This window comes from Sander vitreus, chromosome 12 (assembly GCF_031162955.1).
Source record: "Sander vitreus isolate 19-12246 chromosome 12, sanVit1, whole genome shotgun sequence".
Taxonomy (NCBI): domain Eukaryota; kingdom Metazoa; phylum Chordata; class Actinopteri; order Perciformes; family Percidae; genus Sander; species Sander vitreus.
The window spans coordinates 9438410-9454428 of record NC_135866.1 but is presented as its reverse complement, the minus strand read 5'-3'; the positions used below and the strand labels follow the sequence as shown (position 1 = coordinate 9454428).

Genomic DNA, 16019 nt, shown 5'->3' with positions numbered 1-16019 from the left:
TTGTTTACTAATTAGCAAAAAGTGCTTGGTTGAAAGGTCTAATTTTCAACGCTAAGTGTGTGAGCTTTTAAAACAATATTACGCCACGTTCATGTCATATCAGAGTTACTGTAATGAGCCATTTCTCACTTGTAAATGTCGCTCACGTCAACACCGAAGTCGTGACAACAGCTAGGCCTAATTAAACTGCCACTGTTCGACTTGATGCTTAAAGGGGCTGTACTCGATATAAAGAAGAAAAAAAGTAGTCTGGGATTGCCTGCACATGGCTCGCACAGACCGTTCCCCAACTCGTCAAAAACCGTCGCTTTTTCACGGCCCTCGGCGTCTGATACCGATGGCAAGGCACTCACGTGCACTCACATGCACTCACATGCACTACCATGCACGTGCGGCCTGACCGGCTATCAAAAGAAAGAACAAAGAAGCTTGGATTGCAACACACACAAAGGAAATACTGTACATAGCAAATAGTTGCCATATTAATGTTCTGAATACAGTACAGCCCCTATAACTATATGGAACAGTTTATTTAAAACAGCCACTGTCAACTACAACAAATATAAATGAAGACAAAAAAGACATGGGTGAAGGTCAGAATGAATGAAACAGAATGAAAATTAGGACCATCACAGCCTCAGAATTGAATCAGCAACTGTAACACAGTTTAAACAAACACTGAACAGAGATGCTTGCCAATTGGAAACCACTTTCATCCACATAAAGCACAGAAAGAGCTGTAAACCTGCTGAACCTCTGAGACACGGGAAAGAGGAGTACAGGTTGAGGAGTTGGATCTTCCTCTTTTTCCATCATCTGCCTGTTTGAAGGAAACCTGATGTTTTAAACCCACGACGCCTGTGCCTCAGTGTTAATAATGGGCATCCAGCTCAAGAGAGACATGGTTTCTCTGCATGGATATAACATGTAGAGGTATTTTTCCTCTACAATACCTTTGTAGCAGTAAGCATCATATAGATATGTGCATAGCATATGTCTTCCATGGAGCTATTGTTAAAGAGACTTTTGGTTTAGCTATTGCCTGTGGTTTTGGCATTAGATCTGCTTAGTTTTGGATGCCAGTTGGAACAGACAAGCTGAGTTTGAAAGTTATGAAATCACCCATGTGACCTTTGTTATAAAGCTGAATAGATAAATATCAGTGCTTACCAAATAGCATTTGCTTGTGGTACTATTTGATTATCATATGACTTTGTTCTTTTTAATTGAAAAGACCTAGAGCTTATCTTATACCATTTTTAATTAACTTTTAGCCATTGACTTTAGTTCTTGTGTGGCAGAGGTATAGCTGTTACAGTACACATAAGACACAATACTCTTTCTAATATTCTTTAATAAAGCCTTAAGAAATGCTTATAATATTTTGAATTATCAACTCGTTGTAATATTTTCCATGCAGGTCAATTACAAGTTACAGTTATAAAAAAAAACTAAATCACAGCTGGAGCTCATCAGCGGCCACACCTGTTGTCAATCACAGCTCGTTAGTGGCCCAACAGGAGAGCCAGTCTGAGCAACAGAGCGTTTTGAAGACAGATTTTGCAGAAGAAAGAGTTGATGCTCTCCCAGTTACCCCCTTATTAATTCTGTGTTTCTCTAATGACCTTCATTCCTGGGGCTTCTTTGTACTGTAATTAATGTGTCATCCTGTTGTGTTGCCCAACTGATGTTTCCCCAACATCACAGACCTGAGCCAATTAGTGCCTCAACAGCGTTATGTTCAGAATACTGTACATGTTCATAAACACACACTGCAATCAAGCCTTCTGGTTGCTTTATAACTCCTATAAATCCTTATAAATCCTGTGGCTGTGTCCCTATTCCAGACATACTGTGCTAACAGTTATGTGTACTGTATAAAGTAAACACTGGAAGAGTTACAAAATGTACTATGCTCAAAGTGTTTTTTTCTCAATTTTTCCTCTGTTATGCTCTTTTCAGAAATGTATTCACTCATAAGATTTTTATGGGGTTAACCCCAGATGATTAGACATATTATTTCACAAATTAGAAGCAGTATAAATCCACTCACTTGGTGATGCTGCACTGGATGAGTTTGACCCCTCATCGGTCTTTTTCGTGGCCGTCTCCTCTTCCCCTGCCTGTCCACTTGGTGTTTGGGTTCCTTCCTCATCTCCAGTCCCTGCCAGGTAGTTCCAAGGCTTCCAAATGGACTTGACAATCTTGGAGATCGCCTAAGTGATGCAATGAATGAAGTTGGTTCAGCGATGTTGCTTTTGTATTCAAATCTCGAAATAAGAGCTTAAACCAAGGCCAACCTTGTCAGCAGGAGTAGGGTAGACCAGCGGTCGGAGAAACTTCTCTGAGTTGGGGCCAGGCTCCAGTGGCTCTCCCCAGTCTAAGAGGCTCTGTCCTGGGATTAGCTGGAGGGTCACAAATGACCCTGAAGACTCTGAGGACCAGGGGTCTGAGGCTGAGGACACAATCAGTTGGATTATTATCACAGATCCACACTCGTAAGTGATCAATACACATAATCAATTCAATATTTAAAAATCAGCCTTACAAGCATCAGTGTTGTAAAGAGAGGCCTCCTCTTCTAGGTTAACCAATCCTGTCCAGTTTGAAAGTGAAACATCACTGCCATCAGAGTGCCCTGCAAGGATGCACAAAAAAACATGTCTATTGTAAATTCAATTTTACTGTATTTGTGTTTATTGATTGGATGGTTGACTCTCTGATTTATCAGCTGCTTCATGCTGCTACAGATCTGCTCATCATAGACAAATGTAAAACCTCTGGCAGTGGTGGTTTGCTGTGTCGTCCCGTCACTACTGCCTGTCCCTGCAGAGTCAGCATCACCCGAGCCCGTGAGGTAGCTCCAGGGCTTCCACAGGGAGGTGTAGATCTCAGAGATGGAACCGGAATTCTTCGCCTTACCTGGGGAAACAAGTTGAAAAGATTTGTTTTTCACATGGCTATCGCTAAAGGTTTTTACGCAGATTGTCTCAAAGCGTCGCTGTGTTTTAATTTTGCAGAAATGAGCTAATAACAGTCAACACAGGGAACAAAAGCTGAGCATCTAGATGTTTAACTTCAACACATCCTGTTCTCTTTTTCTCTCTCACCCACTGCTGCTACAGCAGTTTCACACATACATACAACGGTGGGATAGATAACGTGGCTCAGAAATCATTGTTGCCATAGCTACAACAGTGGCGGTGACATTTATTCATTGTAACTATGTTAATTAGAACTCAAAGCTTCCATGGTAACATCAACACCTGTATTAGGACTGAGATGGCAGCAATATGAATATGTATCAGTCAATTTGTTTTTTAAGGTAAAGATTATGTTTTGGGCATTTTTTGACAGGACAGCTGAAGAAATGAAAGGGGAGAGAGAGGGGGGGAATGGCATGCAGCAAAGGGCTGCAGATCAGAGTTGAACCCAGGCCCCCTGCGTCGAGGAGTAAACCTCTATATACAGGCGCCCACTCTACCAACTGAGCTATCCGGGCGCCCGTTTTGTAAATTTTGATACACACACTTGAATTTAATATTGATATGAACCATTATGTGACATGATTAATAGGAAACATTATTGAGAGTATGCTGTAGTACACTGTATTCTTTAGCACTGTTTCATCCATCAATAAAAGGTTCAACTACAAACAAAAATATTATGCAAATGCAGCCAGTGGTTTTTTTTTTCCTTTACAATACCTCTGTAGCAGTAAGCATCATATAGCGCTGTGGTGTTGTCAGCAGTGCTGTTGGGTGGGACGGTGCGGACTCCTGGCTGGCCCCCTCCACAGTCTGGGCGAGGCCTGGTCACCGGGTAGCGAGCGCTGCCATCAGACAACCAGCCCGGGGCGCAGCTGTCCAGGCCGGCCTTCCAGGCCAGATAAAGCTGCCCCACTGTGGCCAGCTGCCCCCCGAGGGACACACAGCGGTCTGAGGCTGACGACAGAGACAGCCTGCCCGGGACCGAGGAGTGAAACACTTCACCTGGAGGATGGAGACATGACACAGGAACTTGTCAAAATGCAGATGATATCTATTCTAGCAGGGAGACACCTGGCTCAAACACTGTCATACATGTTTAGGCTTTGCAATCAGACATAATATTGTCTAATTATAATGCTACTTGCTGATGATATTCTATATTTTTGTTATTCTCAACAAATCCCATGAAAAGACCTAAAACAACAATGTGGTTCCCTACCACAGTGTGTGAGTGTGTGGCACTCAGCCCCGAGCCCATTGGTTGCTTGTGAAGACAAAAATCTTTAAAAAAAGGAACGAATGAATGTATACTTTCTTTGTTTTGAAAGGCTAATTTGGTAAAACAGTTGGGCACTGCAGTTTTTACCAAAGGCTACTCAAACAGGTGTAATTGGTGTATTTGTTGAGGACTACTTACAGCCTGGAATGATACACATTTGTTGCAATAGGAGGTTTTTCTTATCTTGCACTTTACTGAAAGTAACATTAAAAAAATCGCCCTTTCTTTAATACTGTAGTGTAATTTGTGTGTGTGTGTGTGTGTGTGTGTGTGTGTGTGTGTGTGTGTGTGTGTGTGTGTGTGTGTGTGTGTGTACCATCTAGTTCTTTTGCGAGACAGTACACATCAAACAGCTCTTTCAGGTCCCTCTTCCCATAATTCCTAACTCCAGATGAGTACTCCTTGTGTCCATAGCAACCAAGCTCTGGCGTCTGGACAGAATAGCTGTGGAAACAACCATGTGGGAGTCATAAATGGGATTGAACCCTAGTTTTTACTAATCATTGGAATTATTGCAGACAGTAATCTTGTGGACATTTTACTGTATGAACATTATCTCAGCTCACATATCAAAGTGATTATTCTCATTAAGACTTAAAATGCCAGTTAGGAATACCTTCTTATTTGAAATCACTTTAACAGGGCAAGACATTACAATAAAATACAATAAAATGCAAAGAAAGAGCAGTGGTAAAAAGAACAACATGAATCTGAAGCAAATGAGGTGACAAAACATAATAACTGAAAATGAATTGAGACAACAGATGATCCGAGAAGAGATGGAACAAACAGTGCATAAAACAAAGCAAATGTCTTCATATTAGAGAATTAGCAGGCATTTCAAAAATAAAGCAGTCTTCCAAAATAGAGCTGAAACAAATGGTTGTTCAACTGATTAGTCGATTGACAATTTTAATAATCGATTAGTCATAGAAATACATTTTTTTAAAGTAGTCTAATATTTTGACATTTTGGGAAATACAGTTATTTGCTAAAATGTTTGAGAGATTGATACCACTCTCTTGTCTACCGCCAGCGTCCACTTAGCTTAGCTTAGCATAAAGACTGGAAACAGGGGACACAGGTAGGCTGGTTTGTCTAGAGATAACAAATACCGCCAACCAGCACATTTAAAACTCACTAACACACGTTTTTATAATCCGTACAAGAACCGAGGTTTAAAAATATAAGCGCCAGGCGGGCTGTTTCCTGCTGTTTCCAGCCAGTCTTTGTGCTACGCTAAGCTTTACATTGATCATACAGACACGCGAGTAGTATTGATCTTATCATCTAACTCTCAGCAAGAAAGCAAATATAATTCCCAAAATGTATAAACTGAATGTACAACTATTCCTGTAAGGAAAAGAAGCCGGTGAATTTCAGCTTTCCAGATATGAGAATCTTTTGGTTTTCTTTATCTTTTATGATGAATTATATATCTTTGGGTTTTGGACGGGGGTCCAGCAAAACAAGCAATTTAAATGTAAGAAACCCTCAACTATTCAATTAATCAAGAAAATAATCTGCAGATTAATCAATAATAATAAAAGGAGGAGGTTATTGAATGTCTCCTCACCGGACAGTCTGGTCATCCAACCAGCCAGCTGCACAGCTGGCAAAGCCATCATAGTACGCTGCCCACAGCTGGGCCGGTGTGGCCATCTGAGCCGAGTTTTCCAGGCAGGCCCGCTGGGCGTCGGTAAATGAGAGGGCGTATCGAGTGCTGGGAGCCTGGTAGTGAAACACAACACCTACACAGGTAGACACAGGGACAGGTGGTGAGATGTTTGTGAATTTATTTTAAAGATACACCAACACAGCCGAGTTTAAAATCAATAAATCAGTGGGATTTAATCAATAAACATGTTATTAAAGCCACAAACAGATCAATTGAAAACAATATGAGTTTCAGCAGAAATTCCACAGATGGGCACACAGAAACATTGCCATTGGTATTCAGTCCAAACTCTTTAATTAAAAGAATAACACATTACTCAAGTGGAAAACTAGATAACAAAAGCAACACAAACACAGAGAGCAAGAGTGAGCTACATTAATTAAGTCAGTCATTATGATGCTGATATGGTAAATACATGTTATTAATGTTTAATATAATTAAATAGCTGAAAAGGCTTGGCAAGGCTCCTGTTTTTTCGAGCCGCCATTATCTAGATCACATTAGCACAATAAAACACAAAGAGCTATTAAGTTAGAAGAATAATTTTAAAGCCTTTTGTGTTACAGCTGCTCAGTCTGTCAGCAGTGTTTCTTCTAAGCTTACATGTGTTCTTTGGGGAGCTGTGGCACTAAACTTATCTCACAATGAAATCTCCGTCAGTGGCTGCTGCACTTACCGGAGACCACCAGGGGCACAGTGTCTCTCTCATAGTCGTTACCCATGACAACCTGACATTGGTAAGTGCCTGAGTCGTTGGTGCGGAGACTGGAGATCTCCATGGTAGCATTCAGAGGACTGGCAGTGTACCCTGGCAGCAGGACGCGGCCACTGAAAGCCTTATTCACCTTGATTACATCACCTTTGGCACAGAAAGAAAGGTTTTTTTTCATTACAAGTGTCTTTTAAAATCCTGCTGATATTAGAGATAATACATAAACTTAAAAGGAGCCCTAGATACATAGATTGAGTTAAAGATAAATGTATCTTCTCAATCGGCCTCTCAGTAATTGTGATCCTATGTGAGCACATCATCAAGTTTAGGTCATTTCCAACAAAGACTTTTGTATTTGTGTTTTTGTCTTAACTCTTCTATCTGGTTGGAACTGTGCGGGGCTCAGTTGGAACAACATACTTCTGTGGACCAATCAGGATTTAGCAACACTTGAAACCAGGGCTGGGCTGGGGTAAAAAAATCAGCCCTGGACTTTTGAGACCCAGACCAGCCAATCATGTGATCTCTCTCCTCTCTGTGGGCCGGTCAGTCAAAGACAAACAATGTGAATGGCCAGTGTTCATTTGAAAGACACACAAGTGGGCCAATGATGTGATCTCTCTTCTCTTTATGGGCTAATCAAAAAAAAACAATAATTTCGACTGGAGTGCAGCTGCAGCCCATTCAGCCCACACAAATAGACCGGCCCATCGGGAAATCTCCCAGTACTCCCGATGGCCAATCCACGCCTGCTTGAAACAAAATCTGACAGATGTTTTGCTTTAGTTTCAGGCCACTATAAATCAAATATGATCAAACTACATCCACACAGTCCTGATGAAGCATATAAGCTCAGTTTTTAAAAGAGTTAAATTAGGTTTTTATTTTTAACTATAGCCTACATTTAATTGCTGCTTATTTATTCATTAACATTTGACGTTAGAAGGAAAGCAAATTAAAATTTAGTTTTCAGTAATTTCATTTAGTTTGAGTGGTTCAGTTCAAAGTAATGAACTGCACATTAACGTTAACTTCCAACTGCAACTTTTGGAGCTTTTCTTTTTCACTAAAAAAACAGCTGCCGCCTGCATATTAAAAGCAGGCTAACAAGAGCAGTAAGACTGACCCAAAACCGGAAAGTTGCAGGCAGTAAAACCAAAACAATAAACTGAATGGTATATAGATGAATTTATCTGTGCCTAGACTTGACTTTGCTAAAAGTCCTTCCACTCAGGGAGGTTTGGAGCATTTACAAGTACATTGGTAAACCTCTACTGAGAGGATTTATCTCATTTTAATACCAGGAGCTGCTATTGTCAGCTTGTTAAGTTCTTAGTCATTGTTTTACTTGTGAGGCCTTCAGATTAATTCATTAAAAACCTCGAGCCGAGGAGAGCTGCAGAGTTGGGTGATGACATTTGATCCACTCTTCATATGAAAATACTGACTAGTGCACCTTTAAGTGTGCTCTCTAAGAACTTAAAATGTTATCTGACTTAGCAAAGTAGAGTAAAGGCGCTGACACACCAACCTGATTATCGGCCATTGGACAGTCTGGCGAGGTCGGTGACTTGAGTCTGTTCGTTGTGTTCCGTGCCGTCGTCAGTCGGAGGACTTAATTTGGGGCAGTCGGACTCAAAACACTTACCGGAAATGACGAGCGGGACGAAGAGCTCTCAAAATCTGACAAAAATCTTTCAAACTGACCTTTGTCGATCAAAAAAACAGACAGATTCAGCAACTGCATGGTCTATTTCTCGCTTAAAATGTTTTCAGAAACACGTTTCGGTGAACTATTTTCGTAAAATACAAGATCATATTCCGAATGAGCCGCCATTATGGTCTGGCTTTGAAAATTGGGAGAAGCCAGACCCACGTGATGCGTTCGTCATTTCCGGATTTCATTTTTTGGGTGACAATACAGATTAGCGCCGCCTGCTGATATGGAGACGTATTATTTCTCGTGCACGCGCACAATGTACACTCAAGTCGCCGTTCGGTGTGTTCCGAGGCACTTTTTGGACCAACGGGAGCCGAATGATCAGTCCGACTGCCTTTTCTGCAGACGGTTGGCCTTAAGTCTTATAAACAGCTAAACCAGATCATCATGGCTTTGTTTTACCTTTAGCAGAAAGCACAATCTGCTTCAGAGGAGCGCTCTCTCCTGCTGGTGCCCTGATGTGAGTCCACAGGAGGTGGGGAGGCTGGCTGGAGGAGCTGGTCTGGAGGGTAAAGACACAGGGGAGGACAGCTTTGCCTGCCAGCGTTTGTTGTACTGTAGGATGGCTGATCCTACGCATGTTTACTATGGAGGAGGCCGCTCCTAAAGAGGGCAACCAAAAGAACAACACACAATGGGATTATGCAGTTAAATATGTTGGAGGACAACAATGGGCAATATATTGCAAATGTCTACTTTTTGCCAGACATGAATAAGTCTGCTGTTTGATTATAGGGTAAATGCTGTACAGTATTCTACACTAAGCATTAGAAGTAAAGAAAGTGTGGGCTGTACTGTAGCTTCTAACCAACGTGTCAGCTACAGTAACAAGACCTCAGGGATTCATTAGCAATTTCACACTAATTTCCACACGAGAACGAGGAACTGGTTTTATCATTCCAACAAAGGAACATAACGCTGGCACACACACACACACACACACACACACACACACACACACACACACACACACACACACACACACACACACACACACACACACAGACAAACAAGAGTAGAAGAACACACACAAGTGACCACAGTTGCTCAGACTCAAACTTATTTCCTTTTATAGGTAGGGTCATAGTTCTGCAGATTGATATCTGCAGATTGATATCCGCAACTCACTCTCTTCAATCGGGTTGCCATGACACACATGTTCAATGTAACCAGGACAACCGGATCACCTGTACAGACATGATCCACTAACCAACTAATTCTGCCTCTTTGTGCTTTGTCCTCTGTGCACCTTAATGTTTGATACTAAGCAAGAGCCCATCCAATTATCTGTAACTGCTGATCCTATTCAGGCAGGGTGGCAGGGGGATGGGGGGTTTGCTGGAGCCAATCCCAGCTGACATTGGGCGAGCAGGGTACACCCTGGACAGGTCGCCAAACTATCACAGGACTGACACAACCCTCCAGAAAAGAACGTGGAAGTCAGAAATCAGTCGTGTATGGGCGTGCGGAAATGTCTGTAACATGCAAAACCAAAATGATAGCTGTTGTGAGAAAAGAGCAGAGCAGTGTAGGGAGTTGATGAGCTTAATAATGAGAAGAGGGGAAGTGAAGTTAACGAGACCCTCTGCCTTGACCCAGATCCTGCAAGACATGGAGCAGCCAGCAAAACAGGCACACCTAATGGAGCAGAGGGGTCGTCACAATGTCTTTGGACTATGGGAGGAAGCCAGCGAACTCAGAGAAACCCCACGCTAGCACGGGGAGAACATGCTCCACACAGAAGGGCCCAAGCCGGCCAGGGGGTTCGGAACCTTCTTTCTGGTTACTGCCAAGCAAGATTAGCTTATTTCATTTTATAGAAGGTTGAAATTGTATTTTTCTGACCATAAAAGTTAATTTCTTTAAAATTATTATTTATTTGCATAGCGGAATGACAACCATCCGCTAATGAAGATTGTGAGATGTGGTTGAAATCTCCCGAAACAGCTAGTAAAAAGACCTTCAGTTAAATTTGTTTGTTGTTGTTGAGGTTCATTTTCATTTATTTACATTACAAAAACAAACTACTATATATATATAATAATTCATAGTAAGTTCATGAGCTGTTTCTGCTCACAAAGTCAATGAGTAGCATGGACTATAAGGCGCGATAGTCTCTGGCAACATAACAACAAAGAGGCAGAAGACATCATTACAAAGCTTTTATAAGCTTGAAGCTAATTTGCTCAAACAACATTTGTTTTGTTTTCTGGTCCTCTATATTCAAATTCACACCATTAGTCAAATGCACCAATTTGTGTAAAACTAATATGAGCGTAACAAAAGAACCTGTGTAAAATCAACAAACAAAGTCTTATTTTAAATAAGCCCACTTATTTTATTTGGAATATTGCACATGGTGGAATAGAATCCCCGGAAGATATTTCCATCTGCATTTAGATTGGATGGCTTTCACAAGCTGAACCCCCTGAGAGCATCTCTCTGTGCCTCCGCTGCCTTTCCCCCGAAATCAGATGTAATCACAAAATCAGAAATACCAGGGAAAAGCACAAGAGAACAAGACAGAGAGCAAGAATGAGAGAGGGAAGGATGAAGAGAGTAAAAGAGAGGGAAAACCAGAGATGGAGGAAAAGAAGGAGTCTAAGAAATTGAATAGAGGAAATTGAGAGACTTTGGATGACAAGTGTACCCTGCAGCATGGTGGTGACAGATGGGACAAAAGAAAAACACTTCCAGCTCTAAAAAGAGGAAGAGAGAGCTGGAAGTGACATGAAAGGACACTCTATCATTAACAGATGCCATCTCTTATTCCTGTCAGTCCTCTTCCAATGAGCTGTCCAATGAGATACGAAGGCTTTCAAGGCCGATATCAATGTCTTTTAAACTGAATCGATCGTGCTGGCTAATTGAATTTGATTTAATGCCAAAAATAATGTTGCACATAAACATGAAATAAGGACATACTAACAAATACTACAGCAGCAAAAAATGATATACTGGTATATGTTTAAAATGCTGAGCATGAATGTTCACTTTTGACCTTTGATGCAAATCTTAACTAAAGATCTCCTTACTAGCTTTTTTCTGGAGCTTTTAACTGCAAAAGCTTGTCTTCCTTAGCAGTTTAAGCAGTTGTCAAGTTGTTGAATAGCACAGGCAAAACAAATATTTCTTTCTTGTGTGAAATAATCAATATTCCTCTGGTTTCATATTCACGGCACAGACATTGAGAGTGGTATCAATGTTTCTATCTAACACTAGAAACAAGAAAGACTACAAGAAAGCACATACAAGTATTTCCCAAAGTGTGAAACAACAACTCCTTAAAGAAGAAGTATGTACATCATCAGACTGATAACTTGATCCCATTGCAGAGGCTTTTGAATCCGACAATGCACCAGTTTAAGGTGTACTGGCATATTCAGGAGATTCTTATCCACTCATAAAGTCAGGAAATATCATGCCACCATGTATTTACCAGACATTTTCTAGCAATGTGCATCTGCTACAGTCGTGATGACATCACTAAGAGTTGCCAAGGTAAAAAAAAAAACTGTTTAATTCCATAGCAAACAGCTTTAAACTCCACTTGTTCTTGGTAGCAGGCTGAACATGTTGTAAAGCACAGGACAGTACATAGAAGATGAACAATGCAGTATTTACCATTAACCTGGAACACTCTTTGTCAGTTGGCTATCATCACAACTCATACAATAAACTCTACTATCCAGGTGTCCCAGTTTGGTATAATGTGGTACTTTGTTGACTGCTTGAGGGCAACTTGTGGTGAGGAACTTGGAAATGACTCGAAAGTGAAATATATATATATATAAAACTGTTTTAACAGCTTTTACAACAACATTAAGATAAGAATCTTGTCTAGGTCTTTTATTTGGGAGTAATAGCTGGTTCCAATCCTGTTTTTTTATGATAGCAGTAGGTAGATCCCTTTGTTTACTTTTGGATGCTGAATTGTGCAAGAAAGACAGAGAAAATATGAATAAATGTGGAGTAATAATTTTCTGCTGTCAGAGCGTTATGACAAGTAAGGTAATGTTTTCATTTTATTGAATTGAATTGTATTATTTTCTCTGCACTGGCTCCCTGTAAAATCCAGGATTTAATTTAAAATCCTTCTTCTGACCTACAAAGCTCTAAATGGTCAAGCACCATCATATCTTGAAGAGCTCATAGTACCTTATTGTCCCACTAGAGCACTGCGCTCCCAGAATGCAGAATTACTTGTGGTTCCTAGAGTCTCTAAAAGTAGAATGGGAGCCAGAGCCTTCAGCTATCAGGCTCCTCTCCTGTGGAACCAGCTTCCAATCTGGGTTTGGGGGGCAGACACCGTCACCACTTTTAAGAGTAAACTTAAAACTCTCCTCTTCATTAAAGCTTATACTTAGGGAGTGAAGAGTTGCAGTGTTCTCCTAGACCGGCAGGGGAGGGTGTGTAGCCACAGTCATGGCGCGCAGCCTCCCTATCTCTGCTTCTCTGCAGCTCTTAGTTATGTGGTTATAGTTTTAGACAACCTCTCTCTTTCCATCTGTGTGTATCCATGTCCCAAGAAATGCTTGTTACTAACCTAGCTCTGGGGAGCTTATTCCCCTAGCATGTTTCCTTGGATCAGGATGGCACCTAAATCATGGTGGCAGCTGTCGTCGTGGTCCTGCTCAATGCCCTGCTGTGCCCTATTACACCCTGCTATGCTCTGCAATGCCCAGCTACGACTTGCTACGTCCTGCTGTGCCCTGCTGTGCCCTGCTACACCCTGTAGTGCCCTGCAGTGTCCTGCAACACCATGAACTACTATAACTACTATTTCTAGTCATTATCTTTATTGTGACTATTATTGCCATTGTCCATCACACCCCCAACCGGCACCGTCAGACACCGCCTACCAAGAGCCTGGGTCTGTCCGAGGTTTCTTCCTAAAGGGAGTTTTTCCTTGCCACTGTCGCATTTACGCGACAGAGGGAATCACTGGAATTGTTGGGTCTTTGTAAATTATAGAGTGTGGTCTAGACCTACTCTATCTGTAACGTGTCCTGAGATAACTGTTGTTATGATTTGATACTATAAATAAAATTGAATTGAATTGAATTGAATTTTGAAAATGAGCGATGCAGTTAATGAAACTCTAGGCTGACCAACTACCATCATGCATGCCAAATGCAGGAAAAGTAATTAAGGAGAGGAACTTATCTTTACTACAGGCAGTCAGCAGGCTGCATGTGCACCTCAAACCTGCGATACTATACACCAGAGACCTGCAGCTCTGACATGTGTTGTCTTTTCGTTCCATAATTGTGAATTTTATGCAGAGTTGTAATAGAACAGATGGTCGACTAAACTTACAGAAATGGGTTTGGAGGTGTTCCAGCTCAGTCCCACCGAGCATGTCTCCAAACATCCTCAGCATGTCAGCTCTCACCTACAAGACCTGTCTTGTGTATTCATGGAAGAAATGAATGTGGGAACTGATGTTTTTTTGTATTCTGGTCCAGCTGCTCCTTCCCTGTTTCTTTTTACCGAACCCACTTGTGTGCCGACATTATCTGTTACTATTTTTTCTTTCGATCACAAACTGCTGTTTAATTTCTGCAGCACCTGAGGAAACAATGAGTGGAGATAGGTAACAGACAACTTACCCGAGCCCAAATAGAGCAGCAGCATCAGAGCAAAGAGGATCTGCCGCCCAGCTGCACACGCCATCCTGGACCTGCATTGAGAGAGACGGGGGTATAAAAACATAGACTTTAAACACAGTGTCCAAGACACTTCCAGACAATAAACTTCATGTTTTTTTATATATCATCCTGAAGTAGATTTAATTGATGTTGTCTGTTAATATTAAAATTCTTAAACCCCAAAGTGGTCCTGGTGGTTAGGCCAGTGCCTTGCATTCAGTTTGCTGCCATTGGTGGGTGAGTGAGTGAGTGAGTGAGTGAGTGAGTGAGTGAGTGAGTGAGTGAGTGAGTGAGTGAGTGAGTGAGTGAGTGAGTTTTGGTGAATGGGTGAATAAGAGGCAAATTGTAAAGTGCTTTGGATAAAGTTACAATATAAATGCAGTCCATTTTTTTGTCAGGTAAAACAGTTTGGTGATTTTTATGTTTGAGTAGATGAAGGTCTGTGTGTGCCGGAAAAAAGCTCCATAGCTGTTTGTTTTACAAAAACCTTTTCTCACACACACACACACACACACACACACACACACACACACACACACACACACACACACACGCTGCTGTAATGGTGCAGCTACTATAAAGCCCCACATCAAATCCCAGCCAATTCACAAGGTAGGTCACTGAATCTCATCTTCTGCATTTCTGCATACACAACAAAACATTAAAACACACACACCAACCTACACACACACACACACACTGCCGGCAGCTGTCACTCATCTTGAAGAGTTGTCTACCATGAAAGTAGCTTTCACCAGTTGAGGTAGCCGCCATCTACAGGTGTTAGAGCAGCAGCATGAAATCTTACTGACACAAAAACTAATGCTGACCTTCACAAGGTGTTTGAGGAATGAGCCCATTACTCATACTTTATTTTGTTTTTTTCTCTCATCTAGTGTGAGTCACTGCACTGTGGCCACACCTATAAAATAAAATCCCCCGAAATGGCCTTGAATACCGAATGCTTTAAATAAAACTACCTAACCCAAAAGGCAAATGAGGTGATTTAGTAGCATGCACACAGTATTGCAGACAGGGATGGAAAATGTATATTATCCATTTTATTTATTGGTATAATAAACAATATTGCATCTGTAGGGCACTTAGAAGCCCGGACACAGTTCGCTGGCTTGTATTCAGTGCTCTCCATTTAGCCGATGCGTTTGTCCAGTCATTGTGTTTCACGTTTCCCCCTCCCGACCACCTGAGCTACAGCTGCCAATTTAACTAATAATGTTATTGTCATCCAGTACTGGTCTCACACCTAGTTAAGTAACAACACACAGAGTGATACATCTAATTAAGAAACATGACAACCACTCCAAAAGTAATGATTGGATTAAGTTTTAGTACACTGTAGTGAAAGAGTGATTCTGGTGGTGCATTTCTACTGCACAACATCGAGGAAATCCTACCACACATCAGAAATGAGCTGCTGACTTTGCCAGAGAATTTGGCTTGGGGCCTGAAGCTTCTCAGCTCAATGGAGAGACGACTGAGACGGAGCTTTATGGCCCCGTACTGGTATGAAATGCAGATGAAGATGCGAGTATGCTGTCGGTAAAGCAACAACAACAACAACAAAACTTCTAAATGATTAATTTACAAAATATTGGTTCATTATATCTCCCTGACTACACAGGCATTATTAACAGAGAGCACATGAAGTATTTGAAATAGTTTGAGGAGAAATTAGCCCAACATGTTTAGACTGTCTAAATTTCAATTAAAGTAAAATAATTTATCCAGGAAAGCAAAAGACCTCTTTGCATTCACCAAGGTAACAACAACTCATGCCACCAGCATCCCTGATGCTCAGAAAGAAGATTATGCAACACCAGTTCAACCCTTTATAAATTACAGGAATAATGGTCGCTCTCTTCTCTGACCATGTGAAAGCGCAGTAAAACCTTCAACCGTATAAAACTGGAGTGTGTGAGGCAAAGAGAAACATTCCTCTCAGAAAAGTAAAGCACTCAGTGACACCTG

The 16019-nt window shown here is 41.3% G+C and overlaps 1 protein-coding gene across 1 annotated transcript in view; it reads right to left on the bottom strand.

Moving 5' to 3' along the window:
• Positions 1-14055, bottom strand: part of LOC144526676 (neurocan core protein-like) — a 30534-nt gene extending 16479 nt beyond the window's left edge. Inside the window, exons 1-10 of the mRNA XM_078264290.1 lie at positions 13992-14055; positions 8782-8982; positions 6624-6806; positions 5846-6020; positions 4586-4713; positions 3708-3992; positions 2779-2922; positions 2549-2638; positions 2301-2455; positions 2054-2216 (exon numbers count right to left, since the gene is read on the bottom strand). Coding sequence (XP_078120416.1) covers positions 2054-2216; positions 2301-2455; positions 2549-2638; positions 2779-2922; positions 3708-3992; positions 4586-4713; positions 5846-6020; positions 6624-6806; positions 8782-8982; positions 13992-14055 — 1588 coding nt within the window. The remainder of the gene's footprint in view (positions 1-2053; positions 2217-2300; positions 2456-2548; positions 2639-2778; positions 2923-3707; positions 3993-4585; positions 4714-5845; positions 6021-6623; positions 6807-8781; positions 8983-13991) is intronic.
• Between the last annotated feature and the right edge of the window lie 1964 nt (positions 14056-16019).